The 23240-nt window shown below is 40.5% G+C and overlaps 1 protein-coding gene across 1 annotated transcript in view; it reads right to left on the reverse strand.

Annotated features, from left to right (window-relative positions):
* LPCAT1 (lysophosphatidylcholine acyltransferase 1) overlaps positions 1-16254 on the reverse strand; it is a 59670-nt gene extending 43416 nt beyond the window's left edge. The window contains exons 1-4 of the mRNA XM_052704717.1: positions 15997-16254; positions 9351-9493; positions 7813-8027; positions 1196-1305 (exon numbers count right to left, since the gene is read on the reverse strand). Of these exons, the coding sequence (XP_052560677.1) occupies positions 1196-1305; positions 7813-8027; positions 9351-9493; positions 15997-16113 (585 nt within the window). The 5' untranslated portion in view covers positions 16114-16254. The remainder of the gene's footprint in view (positions 1-1195; positions 1306-7812; positions 8028-9350; positions 9494-15996) is intronic.
* Positions 16255-23240: the final 6986 nt, after the last annotated feature.

The raw sequence follows: 23240 nt of genomic DNA on the forward strand, positions 1-23240 counted from the left end.
ATTTTCATAAACGTTTTGTGTGTTTGTAAAGTATACAATGTCCCACAACAAAACAAAATTCCTGCACCCAGTCTTCTTACAGGCTAGGAAAAGGAAGATTGGTGTCTATTTAATACATTTATTATTTGGCTTGCATACAGATATCAGAATGATAGAGGCTTAAAATATCTGAACAGAATTCTAACAAGAAGAAAAATGTTCAAGTTAAAACAAATTCAGAGGAAGATATTAAATTGTGAAAAAAAAATGAAACTTGTTTAAAAAAATACCTTGGCAAAAAGCCATGAACTGCTGAAACTCTGCTGAGACACTTAAAGGAAATAAATACACATCATAAAGGGACAAACCAATGGGCGAGAACTATCATTAATGGTTTTACTGCCTACACTTGTACTAGTTTTATAGATGGTCTAGAAATCACTTCAGCTTTGCAGTTCAGTTTCTTCATATTTCAAATATATTGGTGAAAGTGATGCAGTAACAGCTATGCATCACCTTTCTGTCATTGTTTATGTCTTTATAGTCCAATATGTGTACCTAACCATTGTGGAAGTAACCACGCCATTAAAGAAAGCTATCTTGCTATCTTAATCTAAAAAATTCACAAGAACGCTTCACATTTTCAAAGTAATCACAAGCTTCAATAAACTGTAGACCTTAGGTAGTTATGCCTTCTTCCTCATTACTGTCTTCCAAAGCACGTTACAAGCAGTCACGTTCACGATGAATAAAAAAACCCAGACAATTTAAAAGTGTTCTCACTATGTGGCCCAACAGAGGCATATTCTAGCTATTGGAACATTTGAAATGCTTGGACTATCTTGGCCAATATTCTATCTCCAATAATGACAATATGCTATGTCACAATATGAAAAGCAACAACACATGACACTCCCCAGCTATTTTACCAAGCATATGATTATTTTTTCTTCATGGGACTTCCAAAACTTGACATGGATTGTCCACTTGGCAGCACCTGATAAAACTCTCTTCCCAGGAACTTACCCAGACTCCCTTTGAAAAATACTACAATGAAAAGTTACTGTAACAGTTGTTCTGTATAGATTAGAAAGTCATCTTTGATATTCCACAGAAGGGGGAAGTCCACCCCCAAGAAAACACCTAAAGCATCCTGCATATCCAAAAGCATGACAACGTCAAATGTCACCTGACACACAGTAGTACTGTACAGTACCTGAGGCCATTTACCAGACTGAGCACGTCTCTTTATCTCTTCAACAGTTTTCCTGCGAGAATCCTGGTCTGACCGAGATACAAACACTGGTCGGATATATTTGATTAGAGCTAAAAAGAAAGAAAAACAAAAAACAAGCATAACAGCTTTTTTTTTTCCCCCAACTTCCTTCGAAAAAGATTCACACACACACCAACAGTCCTCTAGAGAATTTCTGACACAAGAATATAACTGTATATTACAAACTTCAATTCTCAGCTGAAATAGTGGAGTTATATTGAATTATTTTCATGAATTCCTATGTGGAAAACCTTTTTCACGATTTTGGCACTTGACTTGTTTAATCTTCAATAGATGGACACACATCACAATTTAAAAGTTTTGTACATATCACAGCTCTCTGTAGCAAAGCAGATTGACTATAGCTAGTTTCTTCCTCCTGCAAAACCTATCCCTCCTCTCTCCCTGCAAAGCAGCAGGAGCCTGCTGGTGCAACTGTTACCAGAAGCAAATCTTGTGGCCTGAAATGCTACTTTCTTTAGAGTTCTTGTTTCCTATGATAGCTCAAATTCAATTGCAGGTACGCCATCAAATACACTGCATATATGGTTTATGTGATCTTTTCCGGGGGAATCAGTGCAAAAGAAAAAAAACATGCTTATGTTCTGAGCTGTCACCTGTTTGCCTGTTCCTTAGATTAATCAGGTCTCAGGCATTTCTTTTGTGGCTTACTGGTTATATACAGGAAAATTTTTACACACAGGAATTGAAAGTGAACAAGAGTCAGAAATCAATCCATGCATGTTTATCACAAGGATACTGAAACCTCCTAAAAGAAAAAGAACAGAAACCCAGTATTTACAGCTTCCGCAATATCAAAGAGTGCTACAGGTAAAGCATCTGCAAGTATACTCTACTATCTCATGCTTTAAGCTCAGCAGACTGTATTTATATACATTTTTTATCATGTTCATATCTTGTAGCCTTACTCAAAGGTTTAAGTTACTATATAATTAGCTAACCTGATTGCCTAAAACAAGTATAAAAGACAGTTTGCATATTTACAACTGCTCCCGAGATAAATTCACTGGCACTAGCTGTATAATCTTCTTTTGGCAAGGATAAACTTGCTGCATTAATGGATCAGCCAGTGCTTAATGTGTGAGGGGGAAAAAAAAAGAAAAACAAGTGTGAAGAATGACACTTGTGCACTCAGCAGAAGCTTCTAGTTCTGTTGGCACCTCGCTGGCAGTTGCACCAGCATTCACCAAAATTGTTCTATGCTTCTGTGAAACCAACCCATCACACCTCACAGGAAAATGCCCAACATCTGACCACCTGCTGGAATAATTACCTTTATCCCACAAGTTGCTGAAGCCTAGAAGACAGCTAATCAGAGAGAAGTTGCCATACAACACTCTAGTACTTTTTTCTACATGCTTGTTCTTGGGCAGTATCCACAGTATTAGCTAGAGGAGCAAAGGTCATCATGGGCCAGCTAGGGCTACTGTTCTGAGAAGGTTAAAAAAACAAACCCCAGCACACACACACAGAAAAAAACCACAAAGGAAAAAAAAGGAACAAACAAAGAAATGGAAGTAAAACCACACTTAAATAGTTTCACAACTCTGCTTTGTTTCTAATTGATGCTAGTCCTGAGTTTCCCTTATTGTTGCAATATAAAACAAACCTACAGCAACTAAAAGAAACAAACCCTCACCATCCTCAGCCTTCCCCCAGCATTTCTTTTGCATGAGGTCCAAATAATGGAATTCAGGCTATGGAATGAACAAGAAACTTCAGAGCTCCATGGCTCTTTTTAAAAGACAAATTGTTGTAACAGGGCTTTTTTTTTTTTTTTGTAATAATAGAAGAAATTAAGTGAGCAGATTTTACTTAGGGAACTATTATAAAGATAATCAGAACACAGATTGGCCTTTATGAAATGAATAAGCTTAGCAATACATTCAAAATACTCCTTGGAGCTCATTTGTGTCCTCCAGGCAGGCTACAATGCCAACACAGGATGCTGGCATTCAAGCTGGTGACCTTAACACTATTATAAGCTGCAGATTTATAACACATAAAAGGACTGTTTTGATGAATCTCTGCAGTATTTAAGTGTGAGATTCTCACTGAAGAGCTACAGCTGTACCACGGTGCTCTTAAAAGTATTGTGGATGAGGAAAAAGAACAACTGGAGTGGGGTTGCAGAATTTTTCACAGAAATAATGGGGAAGTAATTTGGTATCTTTTAAGTTCAAAAGATAAAAACGTATAAATACTTCCCATAGAATTACTTATCCCTTAGACATGATGCTCAATAAAGGACTATAAAGTACCTTCAAAAGGTGAACTTAAACCAAAATTCTTAAGTCTACAAGATATGGAAAAAAACTGATAGTTATTTTAGCATTGTATGATTTTTCCCTTCCTCTACAGCTCTTCTGTATTCTGCCAAGTATAAATTGCCTCCTCTTCCTTTACAAATTTCTGTTGACTAACATATTCTTCTGTTCATTTCACAGGTACCAAATTCCTGTATTCAAGGATGAAGTTACAAATGTGAAGCAGCTGTTTCAAGCTTATATTAGCTTATCAATTTAGTTTAGTTTTTACATGTTGAAATCATTGAAGAATACTGAATTACAAAAGTTGTCCAACAAGCAAATCGTGCCAAACTGTGTTTGCTGATAAATCCCCTTCACTTCTCTTTGAAGTATTTTCCACATTAGCAATGAACACTTCAAGCCATCATCCAAATCATCCAAAATTCACAGAAAGATCTTGTTCTGACTTGAAGAGAGGTCCAATATATCAAACAGTAAAATATAAGGACCCATGCTAATGAATGAATGGATTCAACTTCCTCAGCCAACATCAGATGCCACAGATTCACAGATGTTTTCTTCCTTGGGCTACACAGCTTACACAGTACTGGTGTACTGAACTTTCCATTCCAACCTATCAAAATGCTAAAAAGCCAAACTTCAGTATGACAGCGATGAGCACAGACTATCTGGGCATTCTCAACTTACTACATGCTGATTTTCTTATTTTCTTCCTTTTTTTTTTTTTTTTTAAATTGAAAATCAAAATCACTACAATCTAAAGTATGTTTCATAGAATGGCTTGGAAGGGCACTTTCAAGACCATCCTGTCCAATCCTCTGCCACAGGCAGGAACATTTTTCCACAACATGGAGACATGGAGACACCCAAAGCCCCATCCAATCTGATTCAGAACACTTCCAATGATGGGGCAACCACAACTTCTCTAAGCATCCGGTTCCAGTACACCATCATTAAAATGTTCTTCCCTATATCCAATCCAAATCTACCCTCTTTCAATCTGAAATAATTACTCCCTGCCCTGCCACTACAGGTCACGGTAAATAGCCTTTCTCCATCTTTCTTATGAGCCTCCTTTAAAGCACTGAAAGGCCACAGTGAGATCTCCTCAAAGCCTTTTCTTCTCCAGGCTGAATTACCCCAAATCTCTCTGCCTTTTTTCAGATGATTGCTTTCCCAGGCCCCTGATAATTTTCATGGCCTTTCTCTGGACCTGCTCTAATAGGTCAGTATCTTTCTTGTACTTGTGGATGCCAGAGCTGGATAAAAGACTTCAGGTGGGGACTCTGGACAAGCAGATCCTCTCCAGAGAGCTTAACTCACTGCACATGTATCAAGTGGGTGATTTTCTTTGCTTGTACTAATCACTAACTGAAGAGTTCTTCATAACTCTGTTAGAGCAAGAAAAGATTTTGTTTGTTTTCTTTTCCTAAAAAGAAGAAAGTTGTCTGAAGAAGTCATGAGTTAAGTCTGATTCTTAAGCTGTGCTACATGGCTCAGGAGAACTGCCTTCAAGTTAGAAAGCAATAAAACAGTCATACACAAACACCTGTTGAATACTTTCAATCCCATTAAAAAAAAAAAGCTTTTAATCAACTGGACTAAAATTGTCAGTGGATCAAAAGATTAATATTCTATGACTGGCAAAGAAAGGGTAGAATATAGGCAGCTTGCCCATTCAAGTACTTCTGGAAACAATCCTAGTAACCCATTAGCATTCCGATCTTTCCTTGCCTGCTACACCACCTGATCCTTCTAGTAAACAACGTATAATGTCCTGATAACAGTGTCATTACATTATCTACTACATATATTCAGCAGACATCCATACATGTTTCAATGCAGATCATGCCTTCACCCAAAGTCCTTACTCATTGAGATTACCTGAAGTTTCCTCCCTTGCTTCATTTGTCATGTTCTGAGAAGTCAGCTCATAATTAAATGGATGCTCTTTATTCAAAACTTCTCAGAAAATTCCAAGTGACCGTTAACAATCCTCAATTAAGAGACAGCAAGATTAGCATTATCAGTGGCTGACTCCACAACTTCACTGGAGCTGGTTTAGGAAGTTCACAAGATCGACAGAACTGAAGAACATAAAAACCGATTCTTCTCTAAGAAATTCAAGGTGTGCCTGAAGAGTTGACAGTTTACTGAGAAATACAGAAAAAATGGCCACATTTTCAGAGTGTAAGAGGCCCAGCAGCATGGGTTGCTTTTTTTCTAACTTATTTTTGTAGAGAAGTATAAATAACATTAGAATTAAATACAAGATCAAAGAAGGAAAGGATGCTCAGTAGCATCTGCTCCACAGAAAACATCTTTCAAGCAATTTATATATAATACGTATATAAAAAACAACCACCTCACTCTGCTAAGAAATTTTCACTAAAATTTAAATCAAATATTCGTGAGTCCTTACCACTTTCTTAAGGTCCATTTCCTTTAACACCATAAACTATTGTAATTAATATTGCTCATACAAAAGGTTTTAGTTTTTGTTTTGTTTTTAAAAGGAAAGGGTTTTTTGAACTCTGAATCCCAGTTACGACTTCTGCCATGCCTAGTTTCCAGGGCATTTTTCTAAACACTTCATAATGGATTACATGAATTTTGTGGCTGCACAATGTAAAATAAATGCAGCTATTTAGGAAAAAAAATACTAAGATTTTTAATATAAATATGTGCTATATATACCAGTAACATTCCATCAACTCTCTATATAAAGCTTTCTTGTTTTGTTTTTTTTTTGTTCTTTTGCAACTGTTTTTGCTCACACGTGAAAAAAAATCAAGTGAATAGTTTTAAGATTTGATTGCAGTAAGTCTTACACTTTTAACTGAAGCTTTACCTTAAAATGAGATATATAAGAAGCAGTTGGAACTTCTCAGCACATTATTTGTGCTAAATCCAAAGCAACTGCAATCTCTGTATCCCTCTAGCTCAGACTTTTTCACTAGTCTTCTCTGAATCTAATGTCAAGCAGCAATTATGGCATTCTGCTGAATATCATTCTTCCACTTCATCATATGTCAGTATCAGAACATGACCTGCAGTTACATCATTTAAGTTCTCCAAAGAGTCCAGTTAAAAGCAAAGTAAATGGACCAATTTATTTTGCTGAGCAGGCAATTATTAAACAGCCAACTGAAGCATCTGAGAAAAAAAGATAAACCTATCCTTGCTCCTAAAGCCCAGTTCACCCTGGACACCTGTATACTGTACAGCAGTGACAACATACCATCTCACAACAAGATTTTCTTTCAATACTGGACATTGGAGTTAATTTTTTTTCTTTTATTTCACACTATGCTTGTTTGTATATATTTATTTTCAAAAACACAGGCCTACATTATTTTTGTTCAAAGTTTCTTTTAACTTTCACACAGATCTTTCACTACCCTCTCGTTAGTAGAATACTCCAGGAAATTGAGGTACAGCTACCATTCTGGCCTGTTCTACTTGATGCAGAGGCACATTGCCAAGAAGCTCCCTATATGAAGCTTCCAGATGTAACCACTCAGAAATATGACTGACAGATGCTGATTTAAAACACATTCTTAAAACCACACTGTCCAATGACATTAGAGGATGTCAACACAAACAGCCCGATTCCACTAAGTTGCAACAGAACTTTTGTTTATGCATTTGTGTTCACACATCTCTAGTCAAAGGCCAAATTAAAATTGTCCCCCTCTTTTAGATTATCCTTAAAATCTACACAGTGAGACACAGCAATATTTTCTAAACTTTGCTGGTCCTTAAACATAGTAGGATGAATTTCTTGAAGGTATTCCCACACAATTCAGTCAGAAGCACATAACTCTAAGAGCTCTAAAATATCCTTGGCACAATTGCATCAGTAAATAAAAATCACAAATCTATCTCAAAATACCATGAACATCTACACTGATAGTTTAAACACTACTGACTTGGTTATCTGCAACAATCTGCTTTACTGCTCTTTTACAAACTGCCTGAAACAAGCTTACTCATGCATGAGAGATGAGCAGCGCACCTTCCAGGCGGACTCCACTCCTGAAACATTCCTGGGATTGAGCTCCAAACTAAAGAAAAAAAACAGCTTTGGTAGACTTTCTCTATGGGCCGCCCTTTGCCCCATCTTAATTTGCTTTTCCATTAGTTGTGTTGAAAAAATATTGCAGATTTTTTCTTTGTGTGTCAGGCCTTCTCATGCCAAACTAGTGAAGCTACTGAATAATTATTTTTTCTTTAAAAATTAAAAACGATTGTCTACCAACTTACTTCCCCAGACAGGAATATCTTTGCTTTCTGCTTTCATCACAATGGAGGCAAAGGTCATAGTTACTGGAATGGCATCAAAGTAAGAAGAGTGGGGAGCCACAGTTAATATTGCTGCTTCTGCCGGCAACGCTCGTCTGCCTTTTACATTTATCCAGTGGAATCCACCAGCAAGCCACATCATTCTCATGATAGCTTTCAGCAAAACGTCCACCACCCTGAAAAGAGTTCAAATAACAGTTACACTTCTACAGGGATACTCTAAAATGATGAAAAAACATTATATAAGAACTATTAGCATGACAAAATACAGACACAGCTTACATACTAACACTGTGATTTTCTTTCTGTGTAAGCTTAATAGCACTTTCAAGGTAAGCTACCGCTCCATTTCATTTCATTCCTGAATATTAATATTTTCAAATCATAATAATGTTCACATTTATTTTTTCATTAAATTAATTTTTATTTGGGCTGAGTCTGTTGAATTGCTTATATACAATATCTAATAATGCTTTCCAGTAATACCAAAAAGTCCCTATAAGCTGATCCCACACACACAAAAAAATACTATTAAAACACTGCTTAGAATGCATCAACCCTCATTCCTGGATTCACTGCAGCAGCAAAGGGCATAGATTCTTAAACAGGGGGATGCACACAGAATGTACCTGGGAGCTCTGAAAATATTTCACTTTCTTCCCTCTATCTCTTAGAGTGTATTCTTTACTGCTAGACAGTCATGAAAAGAGAAGCATTCACTTTGAACCAACAGGGTGCAAAGCCTAACCTCTGCAGATTATTATCCTCACATGGATAAATGTTGAAAATAACTGTATGCAAGACTGAAGGCAGTCCATTATTCCTTCAGTCATATGCTGAATTCACTCCAAATTAAATGTAAAGTGACATGTCTCTGCAGTTCTCAGCCTCCTTACCTCCTGTGATGCAAAATGCAATCAACTTCCCTCACTCTAGTGCCAGCTCATACATTCAATGTTTTTTACAGAAGAAGTGGTACACCACTCCTCCCTTGCTTCTTAAGCTGCAGTTTTCATGGATGGGTGAACACCACCTTACATTGTACCTTAATTAGCATTCCAATATCAACACAAGCACAGCCTTATTAATGAGCACCAAAGCATGGGGCAAGCCCTCAGAGAATCAACAGAAGTTCTGTCAGTTCGTTACAGAGAAGGAAACAATGGAGTGAAACAGTTTAAAATAACAGAATATGAAGCCTGGGCACATTTCATAGTGTCAATCTTCTTAACATTATGGAAGTAATTGAAACTGAAGGATACCACAACAAAGCTTCATTCTACATCCTCTATAACAGTAAGAGGCAAACAATTAGCTATTTTCCTCCTGTAATTCTTGAGCCATTTGGTAGATCAAACATTTTCAGGGTATTCGGTTAGGTATTTTTTGTCTCCTAACTTAAGAAAATATGTAAATACTGTTTGTATTTTTATGTTGAAAAGGAAAGCATGTCTGTGGTACCTGCACTACATCAGTATTGTGCTACATCAGTTACTCACTTTCGCCACCAGGAGAGGGGCTTTTCAAGCTCTTGCTCATCACATCCCATTGAAGCAATGAATGCAAAAGGCCAGGCCAGCAACATCATAAAAGCAGCAAAGAAGAGTCGGATAGGAAATAGAGTCAAGGTCATGAAGGCAATCTGGAAAAAAAAGAACAAATGAGTTAATCTAACACAATTTTAGACTGCAAGAAACAGTAATTCCTATAAACTGCATTTTTAAATAACAAATACCTAACATTGAAAAACAGCAGAACGTGCTTCAAACCCAATCAAACAATTGTAATGTATATGTGCAACGACTTTGTATTCGCAGATCTGAATTAATTGAAATACAGTCACTGTCTTAAAAAACTACCAGTCAGCTTTCTGCACTTCTTCAGAGCCAATGTTTGTTAGCTGCTACATCCGCATCTTTTTTCTTCTCTGCAGCAGCATATTAAGTAAATATTTAGCATGGGTGCATTGTAAATCTGACTGAATTGTTGTGGAGTCAGCCCATCAGAGCAGTGATGTGCACTTCTTCAGCAAGGTGCACTCACATGGCAATACAATCCAACCTAGAAAGCTTTTCCAGGATGGGGCAGATATCAGCTCCTCTGTAGGATATTCTTGTAACCAGAAACTGTGGGGAATGCTGTACAGAAACGGCCCTAGATAAACATCCAAATACACATGCAAATGTCTGCTCCAAATCAGTGTTAATAGGCATAAACCCCGGAGAAAGCAGAGATTTTGAACAAGTTGTCTTCTTCCAGAAGCCACAATGAACCCAGTTGCTTCTACATCTCCTCTCACCACTCCAGTTATCAGAGAGTCCAATCCCAACCATCTAGACCTCTGCCTTCAACTTCAGTGCAAAAGATATTGTGTTGGAACTTCTCCCATATTCTTTTGTAGAATTCTCCCAAATGTAGGGCCTGGCCTTTCTTAAGTTGTCTGGAACCACCTTACAGCAAGCACAGCTCAACAACCATTTGCATAATGATAGACCTGTTAGAAGAAACAGTTGCAGGTGCCAAAAATCCCATCCTTCTCAAAGGACAGAATAAAAGCAAGTGGAGGTTACGGCTTCAAATGACTGGGTAGGGGAAAGAGTGAAATTATAAACTGATGGCTGACTGGGGCAGCACTAATGCTCCTCTAGCTATACAGAGGAAGCTAGCAGAAGATAGATAAGATGCTATGAAAGGATAAAGGCAACAAGTGAAGAAAGAATTCCAAAGGAAATAAGGTATACATTCACAGGTGACTCAGATGTCATAGAAAAGTACTTCTCAGTATCATAATAGCTCAGCAAGGCTGAGAAATGAGGCATGAGGTACTACCTCATATCGTGTTTAATCTGATGCATGTCCAGGCTGTTGTGGAAAGCATCATTCATATTCTCCTCTTCTTCCATGATGCAGATCCAGTCACCATGGAGCTCAGTTTTCCACTGACCAGTTCACACTTCTTCTCACTTCCCAAAACAGCTCCCTAAACTCCACAGCTGCCCAAAAGCTAGGTCTAGGGTAGATGTAGGGAACGCACGGCAGAAAAAAACAACCCTGAGCTCCCTGTTTCCTAGGTAGCCCACTCATTTTAGCTAGATTTTACAATAATGGTTCGGACTGGCACCATCATCTCATAACTCAAAACAAGATTCCAGTTTCAAGGTGAACGACTTCAGCTTGCCACATCAGAAATAATTTTTTTCCCCTTGAATACAACATTTTCCCCAAATAAAACAGTTTAACTTCCTTAAGTAGCAGTAGTCAGAACAGTCCACAGACAAGACCATCACTTCTGGTAGCAGTGAGCAATTAAGTCACCTCAGCTGTTTAATAAAGCTTCACTCAGACTGTGGGGAAAGAGGGAAGAAATAGATGAGTGCAAAGAAACATAGGAGTTCTAGAAGCTGCATGAGAAGAAAAAATGACAAGCAAGATCTGAATTTGCAAATGAGGTTGGATGAGGAGAATGAGAAACACAGACACAAGTATCGATTTGAAGCAATAATAAGAAAAAAAAACTAGAGACAACCAAGGGTTCAAACACTTCAGGAGACTCAATAAAACTCAGAAAATAGGGGAGTATTTATCTGCAAACCGAAGAAAAGAGAGCAGCTGCCTCCCAGGTTCCTCAGAAGGAAGGGACCAGCTGTGGAGGAAAAAAATAAAGAGGAAAATGCAGGTGAGGACTCAGTTCCCTGAGATTCATGCACTCTCCCTCCCACTCCTCCAAGTCTCCTTCTCTGGTTAGTTACAAAAGGGCAGTTGACTGACTGGGAGTGACCTGTACAGTCAATTGTATGTGCACAGCATCTTTTGTATCATGTTCACTTCAGAGCCACACAGCAGAAGAGAAACTGCTGCTGCATCCACAAGATCTTGAATGATGTCATAAATGTGTAGAAAAGGTCTCTTGGTCTTCTGTGTTTGGAGAAAGCAAGCAAACAAGCAGCAGTTCCACGTACCCACTGTGACCCCTGCTCTTTTCTTTTTCTTTTTTTTTTCAAGCAGGTGGCAGTGAAATACCTGTCAGCATAAGAAGTTTGCTAGGAGAGAGAAGGACCACATTCAGCCCCTGAAGAAGGTTTGGAATCAGGAAGGACACAAGCATTTGCAAAACAGTTCAGCATGCATTCAGACATCCTCTTGAGTAAGAAAGCTTCGGTCCCCTAAAACCTGGGAAGATCCCATCCCTGCTGGTTGTTACCAGAGATTAAATGAAGGAGACATGCTGCACTCCTGGTCTGGCCTTGTACAGATGTCTTAGTTTCAGAGTGTCTGGTCTTACACAGTCATCATTACTTCTACATATTCAGTACACTCAGCCACACAGACATATTTGTTATTAATATTATGAATTCTTGTAAATATCACTCATACGTACCTAAAAAACACAGATATTCACATTTTAAAGAAAACTCAAGATCCATCTGGATCTTTATCTTAGGGGGTGCAGCTCGACCAATTTTCTTTTTTGACTACAGCTCAATTAATGTCTTTTATTCTGAAGGATTCTAGTTAGTTTTTAACAAGTTGAGAGGTATGCTGTAGGAGTCCCATGGGCAACAGAAAGAAAGAGGATAGCCTTAAAGCTGGTAGAAGAAGGCTGTCTGAGAAGATCACAAAGATCTAGCTCGCCTCCAGGTAAGTCTCTTAAACTAAAAAGGTATCATGTGTTCCTTGTTCAGAAGCCCCACATTCTGATTTGAGTAAGAACTTAAAATGAAGGTATCAGATACAAACTTAGATCCTTTGTAAGTTCTCTAAACCATCAGGTTCTACGTATCTAAGCACCGAGCCTGAGAATCAGAGTAAACTTCCTTTTTGTGATTGTCTCAGTTTCCTGTCTCTTGAATGTCAACATCATACCTCTCATTAAAAAGTTGAAAGAGATGCATCTTTGAAAGTAACAATACAGTGGGAATCATTAAGTAGCTTATTCACAAAAAAAAATTCCACGAATTACTACAAAGCCAAAGGAAAACAGACCAGTGAACTGCATGTTCACTCTGATTTTTTTTTTCTTTTTAAATATGTCAGAGACTAATCTTGCCCCACACTTTCACTTTTTCGCTAACTAAAATCCATCTCAACAAGGATGGCACTGAAAGAGTGAGGAAATTTATCCTTCGACACTTCTCTTACCACCTGCTTTCCCACTCTGCAAGTGCCCTGATTGACGTATTTATGGAGATAGTAACAGGAGTAGATATTTTCATGCGTGACTAAGCCAACCTAACCGATCATCGCTGCTAAAGAGGGTGGTCCTGTTCACACTCCCCTTGGGTCAGTTCTAGCACTCATCTGAGCTTGCAGTGAGCCAACGCAGCTCATTAAACTGAAGAAAAGCAATCCCAGCAAAACAAAAGAGAAACAATCAGACCACAGAAAAACACAACAGTCTGCTGTTTTAATGAGCCAAATCGGCTCACCAAGACACCAGAGGAACACCAGCACTAGTGCAATAAAGGCCAGAAATACTGGAAGCAAGAAAGATGGAACCATATTGAGTTTTAAAGCAGCAGGAAAATAAGCTACAAATGCTCTGTGAGAGCTTCAGTATGCTTCTGCCTGTTCTGTAACACTAGGACTAACTAGTAACAACATCTGACTTACAAGATACCTGTCCAGAGCATATTCGGATGAATGAAACTTGTGATTAATGAAGCCATGTCTGTCTACCTTTCTTCCAGAAAGAATCTTTTCCTGATAGTATTGAAAATAAAACACGTAGCTTCAGAAATTATTCTACTGTTATTCTCAGATTAGGGCCAAATAATCATAATTTCTACAGGAAGTATGACACACAATGTTTTTACATTGTTACCTCCAGTTTTTATGAAACCAATAAAGAGATCTGAACAATTTCTTAGTTCTCAAATGGATTATTTTTGCCCTTCTTTTCCCTCTTTGTGGTTGTTTGGTCCATTTATTTTCCACTTCTTCATGCCCAGTCTCAGGCTGAAGTGTTTCAAGATGCATTTACTTCGATTTGCATTAAAAAGCAAAAAAGTTAATCCAACCTCTTGCAGAGCACGAGGTGGCAGTGAAGATAATGGATCTATCCGATAGTCCATCAGCCACAGGCAACAGTCCCTCAGACAGAGCAGTCTTGTCTCCCAGTCCTCTTTCCCCACTACCTCCACAAAACCTCCAGTCCCCACACATTCCTGGCCTTCTCTGATTAGACTGCGCAGACCCAGAACTGAGCCCTGTTAGATTCACAGAGCTGACAGAGAAACCTGTGGCACAGTCTGCGCCTCCAGCTGAACAGGAAGTGAGTTCAGCTGTAATACTTCATGCTGAACTCTTAGTGACGGGCCAGGACTGCGTGAAGGAGAATGCACACTGCTGTAATTGACTGTGAAGGAGCCTCCCTGTTCAAGAAGCCTCTTTTTCTGGGAGAGCAGCATTTCACGAAAGTGAAATAGTTTCACAGCTCTCCTTTAGCAGCTTCTAATTCAAGCATAACCATTTTCTTAATTAAGAAAAGAGGCTAGGAGAGAATCATTACAGCAAATAAAAAACTCTGTCACAGTTCTGTATGTCATCTTGCATGATTCTTCCTCATAGAAATGCAGAAATAAGATTACGAGAAAGTCCAGGTTAAATGACTTTGTACCACTGTGCACCCATAACGTTCACTTTAAAAGCAAAACTGAGCCATGCTTTGATGAGGCTGTTCCTTTGGTCTGCACACTCCAAAAGACTACAGAGCTTTAAACACAGATTACAGTTTTCATTGGAAATAAACCTTTGAAACCCAGTGGCAAAGCTCACATATGATACAGATGTCCAGAGCAGCCTACATAAGGAGGGAGGTATGCTCTACAAGCGGTCACTGAGTTGAAGTGGCTGGAGATCTGTTGTGACAAACAGATCAACAGTGCGAGTAGCTCATAGGAGACTGGAAATACTATGAAACCGCTGCTCTGCCCTCCTGATTGTCCACCTAAAATTCCTTGTAAGTAAACAAGCAGACAGTAGCGTTAGAAAGATACATTGACAACGCAAAGTAAAACATTGTATCTCATTATAACAAAACAATCAGAATGCACAAGACCACATGCTACCTTCGCTTCCCTCTGCTCCGTTACAGACTTCTAACTCATTAATTACACAGAGACCGTGGCATAAACGATGAGACAGGGTTATGCTGAAATCATTACAACCTTGTGATTTATTGAAGAAGCTCCAGGTATAAATTGAATGAGACAAATGACATAAACCTCTTCTCCCTGTTCCTGTTGAAACAATTTATCAGCAACCACTGAATTCAGCCTTGGTCCGTCTCGATTACAAAACAAGTAAGAATCCTTTCCATTGCAGCCTGCTACGAATTCCTTAGCTGTCAGGTACTTAACGCGGGGCACATTCCAACGTTTTGTAAATCGGGCCATGTGTGTCTTGTCCTCAGGGCCCAGACAACAATCAGGCAAAGCAACAACGAACTCCAATCCAAAGAGAAATTAAATTCAGGTTGGCTCCAAAGAGTCTTGATGTGACAGGTTCAATAGCAGCAGATCTTAATTTCTGCGTTGATATGCGTGTGGTGCTGCAGGCACCGTAGGCTTCAGACACCCAAAACAACAGCTTTAAACGAACGTTCCTCAAGTGCTACCGCGATGGAAGTAACACGGCCGGCCGGTCCCTACCCGAGGAGCCCTTCGTGGCGTTCCTCCACCCAGGCAGCGACCCAGATCCTCCCAAAAGCCCCCGCCAGGGCCACCCACCCCCTGCTAACCCTGCGGGGAGGCGGCAAAGGCGGGTGGGGGTTCCCATCCGCGCCGCCACTTCCACACCGCTTCCCGCCGCCTCCCGCACAGCGCGCAAACCGCGCCGCCGGCGTTCTTTACGCGGGGCCAAACTTCGGAGCGGCGGGATCCTTCGGTGCGCATCCCTCAGCTCGACAATGGCAGAGGGAGCGTCTACAGGAGCGCTCCTCCGCACCCCCCACGTAATAACGATAGAAAAAAAATGATAATTGTGGAGCGGAGAGGAGAAGCGGCAGCGAAGTGAAGGCGCACCCTGCGCCCTCTCCTCACGGCCTCGCCCCCGCCCGGCTGCGCGGACCCCGCCGCCCCCTCGCAGAGCCGCCCCCGCCCGCCGCCCAGCTCACGTCGCGGCGGGGCCGAGCCCGCGCGCCCCCACCTTGGTTTTCTCCAGGGGGCTGAAGCGCAGCTGGTGCACGAAGGGACTCCGCGGCGGCGGCCCGCGCTCCCGGCTGCCGGCCACGCAGCATCCCCGGCCGCGGCTGCTCAGCTTCATGGCGGGGAAGGGCCGCGAGGAGAGAGAAAGAGGGAAGGAAAAGAGCGAGGGCGCTGCGCGGAGACCGCTGCTCCGCAGGCGGCGGTGGCGGCGGCGGGCAGCGGCGGCGGCTCGCTCCCCGCTAGGCGCCGGCCCCCGCCCTCCTGGGGGCCGCGCATGCGTCCTGCGCGCCGGCTACAGCTGCTCGGCCGGCGCCGGTTTCCGCGTCGGTTGGGAGGATTGCGGGGGGGTGGGGGTATGAGGCGGGGGCGCGCTTTCTCCTCGCCTCGTGCCGCCGCCCGTAGCGACGGTTACGCTCCTCACAGGGACCTCCCGCCGCCGGGGACAGAGCTAAGGCCGCCCCAACCCCTCGGCGGCATCGGGGGGCAACGGCCGAGGTCCTCGCGTGGGGCCCAGGCCGAGGGGCTGCACCTCGGGCGGACGCGCTACCCTCTCGCCCCGTGCGTGTGGTGCTGCGGGCTGTAGGAAAGCTCTCTGCTGGGCACCGCGAGACAGAGTGTCGGAAAACGGGAAGAAAGGGATAAGGGCAATCCCTCTGAGGCGAAGACGGTTCTTTCACGCTGTCAGTAACGGAACGGGAGAGAGGTAGCGTGGCGCCGGCGTCTCCCTGCCGACAAGCAGCACGAGGCACCAGGAGATGCTTCCAGATGTTCTGTGGACCTTTTGCTCCAAGCAAGCCTAGGCTGTTTTTTTCTTTTTCTTTCCCTCCCCTCTCATTTGCACCCTCGGATCTTGAAAGAGTCGGATAAGGAAATAGCTAAGGTTGGATCTTAATAAATCTTTAGTTCTCAAGAACTTCCTTTGTATTTCATAGAGCGCTGGTGTTGTGCCAGATTTCAAGAACTCCAGCTGGGTGTCTGACACAGCCCTTCGCTGTTGACTCCAACCACAAATCAAACAGTACCAAAGATATGTAAGACATCTGATGATGAAATATTTATCGATGCTGTTAGTGTTGACCATCTCATAGGTCTTACAGAACAATGATGGCCTTACACATAAAAGTAAATATAAATCTGTAACGCCTTTGCTGTTTGTAATCATTAGTCTTAGAAGTGCAGAACTGTCTCTAGGTCCTATGATCAATGTCTTGCCAACTCCAGAAGCCTGACTTGGTGATCCTTAAGGGCCGCTTCCAACTGGGGATATTCTGTGTGCATTTCTGATGGTTAATGCTGTATCTGCAGTATCATTTAAACATGTTACACAGACAGTTATTTACTTTTGAAAGACCAGGAATGTTGAAAGTCTAGCCATCGTGATTTGGGACTTTCCTGGTGCCTTTCAAAGATTTGTACCAAAGATCAAAAAAACCCTCACTATTAATGAGATCTGTGGAGGTGCTAAACTGTTACCTGGTAAACTGCTGTGAGAGCAACTGCAGCATCATCTGGACTGCCTAGTAAAATTAACACTTTCAAGCAGATTATACAGTCAAATACATGTGTATTTCCAAACAGTATAAGCCATGCTTCTGGAATGGGAGCCTTGGACTTGGATTGTCTAAAAGCTTCAAACAAACTTCTTGAAACAAACTTGCAGATAAGGTCCCAGCACAGGATATCTGATACGATTGTTGTACTAATGGTATTTGTGTACAGTAAATCGATTTACATGTGTATGAATGAGTAATACTAGAGGAACAAGTGTGGCTTTGACATTAAAGGTCTTGTGTAAAAAAATTCCCCCAGGAATGGAAGGAACTGAGCATGAACCTTAGTGCAGGGGCAATCTCATGGTAGGGCTTGAATAGAGAAGGCAGGCTTGGGGTCTGCAAGCACACCAGTTTGGCATACAGTAAACATGAGGGTGGGGGGTGGACTGACAGGACAGAATAAAGCATGCTTATCTGACAATACTCTTTTCTGTGCAGTGAACTGGAAAGCTTGCCTGGATCCTTTCAGAGATGCATGATGAAACTTGCTCCTGGATGGTTATTATATGACCCCAAGAAAACAGAGCTAAGACTGTGCAAGTGTGCATAAAAACGAGCAGTGTTTTATTAGTGTATATATTGGTTTGCTATCAGCTATCAGCAAACCAATCCAAAACCGCTGGATTTAGGTGGTTAGTTGTTCCATAGCCCAAATACTTAATCAATAAGAAATATTTTTTTCTTGTGAATTAATTAGATGATTGAATGAAGTATGGCTATAACATCGAGGTCTGACTGTTACTTTTTGTGCAAATCACAAAGGAGCCCTAACCATGATGTTGCTGTCAAGGCACTCATGTGTTATATAGCTCATCTAATAAGGACATACAAGGACATAGGAAGAGGTGACCAATTTATTGCAGGATTTATGGAACCTAACTTGCTTCATAGGAGGAGAAAATGCGTAATACATAATGTTGGATGTAAGAGTATTATGATACAATTGGAAAAGGAAATGTTGAAGCTGACTATCATGAGAATAAATTGCGGTAAGCTCTCAAATAATCTCCTCAGGGAAACTGTGGAACCTGAAACTATTGAAATGAGATTGCACAAACATCTAAGTGCCATTCTACCACAGTGCACAAAAGCTCTAATTGGTCCTTTCTGTCACTCATTCAGATGATTTATAGGGAGCTGTACAAATAAGATGACTCACATATAAAAAGCACACAAATATTCATTATGAAACATGCCTCTGTGAACCCTGAAGTTGGAAAAGGAATATTCAATATTTAACTGCTGAAGTGTCTTTCTCTAAAATATATCAAATAAATGTTCATAAAAGAGCAAATATGTTGACCACAGCACTAAACTTTATTTAAAAATAATAATATAATTTCACTCCTAGAAAAAGTCCTTGCTTTGATTTTTAAGATGGTCCTTGACCTTAATGGCCGTTTGACAAAATCAGCTGATAAATACTTAAGCACACTTCTATCACACCTCTGCCCTTAAAACAACATTTTTACAGTTGATTTCACATATTTGCTTTTCTTTGCAGTATTTTTTCTTATTTTTACCTCATGATTCTTGATGCAAATATATTCAATGTTTAAATATAAAGACAGATTCAAAATATATTTGAAAACCGATGTATAAAAAAATAAAAATCATATTTATGTTTAATACTGGCAGTAATACAGATTTTGTAATAATAATATGCTTATGTTTTTCTTCTGATCTGTGAGGCAGTGTGGAATCCACCTTACTTTCTTGAATCAATAAAGAATGCAGGACCTAGTGGCAAATCTGTGGGAAGAACAGTGATTTCTTGTTTTGATAGTGCTGTATAGTCTTAGATTTGTCAGCCTGAAGAAATTAGAAGAATTTGTGACCAAAAACAAAAACCCCAACCTCTTCCCTACCCCACCTCTCCCCCCAGAATCCAAAAACAAAAACAAAAAGCTACCCCAAAAGATTAGATCTAATTCTTAAATTATTAGGAAATGTAATTTCCTAATAATGTAATTTAAGAAATTTAATGTAATTTAAGAAATGTTCTCTTACTTGTGTTTTCCAACTCAAGATTCCCAGTGTTGGTTTCAGAGATTGAGAACAAACTCATTGGCTCCCATGAGATGATGTCTCCTGAGAGCTGAAGCAGAGGCAGAAATACTAGGTGCCATAAAGCCTTTTCTAAGCACTAAGCTGTACACACTCAGTGCATACATCTTGAGATCTTGAAAAATCAGAGGACTGGACAACTACCAACCATATGAAGTTTAACAAGAATAAGTACCAGATTCTGCACCTGGAATGGGGCAACCCTGGGTGTATGTATGGACTGGTGAATGAGAACTGGAGAGCAGTCCTGCAGGAAGGGATCTGGGAGCTGAAGGAAGTTGAATCTGAATCAGAAGTGTGCCCTGGCAGCCAAAAGGGCAAATGGTACTCTGGGGTGCATCAGGCCTGGCACTGCCAGCAGGGTGAGAGAAGGGACTGTCCCACTTTACTTTGCTGGTGTAACCTCAACTTTGAGCAGTGTGCAGTTTGGGGCATTATAATACAAGAAGGATTTCAAACTATTAGAGAGTCTTCAAAGAAAGGCTACAAAGATGGTGAAGGGTCCAGAGTGCAAGAGGTACTAGGAGTGGTTGAGGTCACTTGGTAGGTTCAGTCCAGAGAGTAGGAGACAGAAGCAGAGAGGCAGGTGCTGATCTCTTTGGTGACAGCAACAGAACCAAAGGAATGTCATGGATCTGTGTCAGGGGACAGTTAGATTGCATGTTAGGAAAAGGTTCTTCACTAAGAAACTGGTCAGGCACTGGAATAGGCTCCCCAGGGCACCAAGCCTACCAGAGCTCAAGAGGTGTTTGAAGAACACTCTCACACATAGGATTTAAATTTTGGCAAGTTCTATATGCAGACCGGAACTGGACTCAGTAATCCTTGTGTGTCTCTTCCAACTCAAGATATTCTATGGTTCCATGATACAATGATAAATCCTGCTCCTGTATGCCACAGGAGACAGTGCTAAGAAGGTGACTGAGCCCAAGGAACACTTTCTGCTGATTCCATCCTTCACCAGTTAATGGAAAGAAAGTTGGGAAAACTTAAGCTTTGTTCAACATTTTCAAAAGTCCAAGACTGTAATACAGATTGCTCTGGGGTCTGAGATCTGCATCTCACTTGATTACTTTCCATTGTGTGTTCACAGCATGTTTTTAGCCTGGTCTTCGATACGCTGTTCATACAGAAGAAGAAACATTGGCGTTCCGTAAGTGGTTCAGTCAATAAAACTTAAGAGTTTCATTTAGGAGTGAAAAGAAGACTGACAGAACAGCATGTGACAAATGCAACTGGATGGTGATTAGGCCATCCAGGGATGAAGTCTGTGAGAGATGATGCCATAATTACTCAAGAGCTTCCACATCTTATTTTATTCCTCCCTGTTGTTTGTAGAGTAAAACTGAGAAGGAAGAAGCTACAGAGGCTCTCATAGTAGTACCTTTATATATATTGGTTTTTAGACATGGTTCACATGCAGATTAGATTCTCAGTTTTTACTTGAAAAAATCATCCTTATTTGAGGACTGCTCCAAAAGTAATGCTTCCTATTTTTATTATTGTGGCCCACAAAGTTAGAAGCAGATGGTGACATGGCAGTAGAGGTTGAACCTTCCCACCAATATTCAACAAAATTTTGTTGCTGTGTGACAGATGGCAGCAGTGGGGCAATCTGACCAAATGATGTCTTACGTGGAAGTATGTATGAAGCAAAGGTGCATAGCTGAATTCCTCCATGTGGAAAAAATGGCACCCATTGGCATCCATGGAGATCAAAGAGTGGATGCGTACACAGTGAGGTGGTGAGAGCTATGTTTTAGCAGTAGCAGCAGTAATGTGAAAGTCAATGATGTTCTGGACAGCCACGCACAGCTGTCACACCATGAAATGAGGAGTGTCTCAATCAGCTCATCTGTGAGAATCAGTGGATAACCAGGAAATAATGGCTTCGATGCATTGGAAACAATGGTGGCAATGGTGGAATATCACAGAGTTTGTGCTAGGTGGGCTCCATGAATGCTCACAGAGAAAAAGAAGGAACACAGTATACAAGTTCCTCAGGACCTATGGAACTGATATGAGGCTGAAGACAAAAGTTTCCTGGATCGCATCATTACCAATGATGAGATGTAGTGTCTCATCTCAAAACAGCAGTCCATGAAATGACAACATATGAATTCCTCATTGCAGAAAAAGTTCAAGATGCAGCCCTCAGCGGATAAAATGATGCGCACTGTTGGGATAAAAAACTAGTTATCCTTCTGCATTTTCTGGAACCCAGACAAACTATTGACTCTGATCACTACATTGCAACACTGACTGAGCCAAAGCTTAAACTTCCAGTCAGTTTGAAGAAGAATACAGCCTTTCTCTTGCAACACAATTAGCTCAGGCCCCATACCAGTTTGAAATCATGTGGTACATTGCCAGTCTTGGCTGGTCCTCCTTCCACACTCTTCGTATAGTGCAGATTTGGCACCTTCTGACTTCCATTTTTTTTGAACTGATGAAAAATGAACTGTGTGGGCAACATTTTCCTAACAATAATGACATTATAGTAGCTGTGAAGCAGTGGATCACCTCTACTGGTGCAGATTTTTTTGAGTGCAGCGTGGAGACTTTGCATCACTGGTGAAAATACATGTTTAATGGTGTTGACTATGTTGAAAAATCATGTTTTGTAGCTGAGAATTTGCTTTATCATATAATAGTGTTATTGTGCTCTTTGTATCAGCTGTAGAGTCCATAGAAATATATAGGAAGCATCACTTTTGGAGCAATGTATGTAGATGGCCACACACACATGGTATATGAAGATGAAAATATAGTGCAATAATGTGTACTGGGTACAAATTAAAGCAGCAAATATTTTCAGTGCTGAACTGTGCTTCTAGACTTCCACGTCTATGTTAATTACTTTTTCACCTTCATACTTCTCCCTCTTCTTTCCCTGAATATCAAAAAGTCTCTGTCACTAACAGAAGATAATCTTGCAAGGTAGGGAATGAAATCCTGAAATTATTTTCTGTATCTTTTCTGGTATGCGTGTTGTTAGCAAGTAGAATATGCGTGCTCATCAAATTCTATTCTTGAAAGAAGCAATTTTCCTCAGTTTGTGCCAAAACCTATGCCCAACTGTACAGCAGCAAAACCTCCATAATACTATTATGGTAATTTCTGCAAGTCCAAACACTAAGTACCAAGTCAACATTTTCCATATTCCAGATTGTATTATATAAACTACGTAAGAACATCTTAAGCTTTCTGCAGACTTTACACTTATGCCATTGTGCAAATAAGAAAATATCTTATGAAAATACATTTTGAGTTCCAGCACGTTTGAACTTTTAGTTTACACGGGTGTTTTTTCTTCACATGCTTCCTCTGATTTCTCATTTCTAAGTTAGAGTATGTATTTACAGAGGCTTTATATTAGGCAACCTTTATTTAGAAAACACTAGGTTAGCACTATTCAGGAGATAACTGAAGCGGTATAGAAAAGATTTATTTTAGGAAGCTCTGTGCATTATTTGTATAATGAAATAGTGGGAAAAATAATTTTGTATGTTTCTGGTAAGGTGCATCAAATTCATATAAATGAATTCACTAGAAGCAGCCCTGGTAAAATTATTACCATGGTTCAATCACATCAAATACCACTTTACAATCACATTAAGTGCTT

Source organism: Tympanuchus pallidicinctus, unplaced genomic scaffold (genome assembly GCF_026119805.1).
Source record: "Tympanuchus pallidicinctus isolate F22 unplaced genomic scaffold, pur_lepc_1.0 scaffold5, whole genome shotgun sequence".
Classification (NCBI taxonomy): domain Eukaryota; kingdom Metazoa; phylum Chordata; class Aves; order Galliformes; family Phasianidae; genus Tympanuchus; species Tympanuchus pallidicinctus.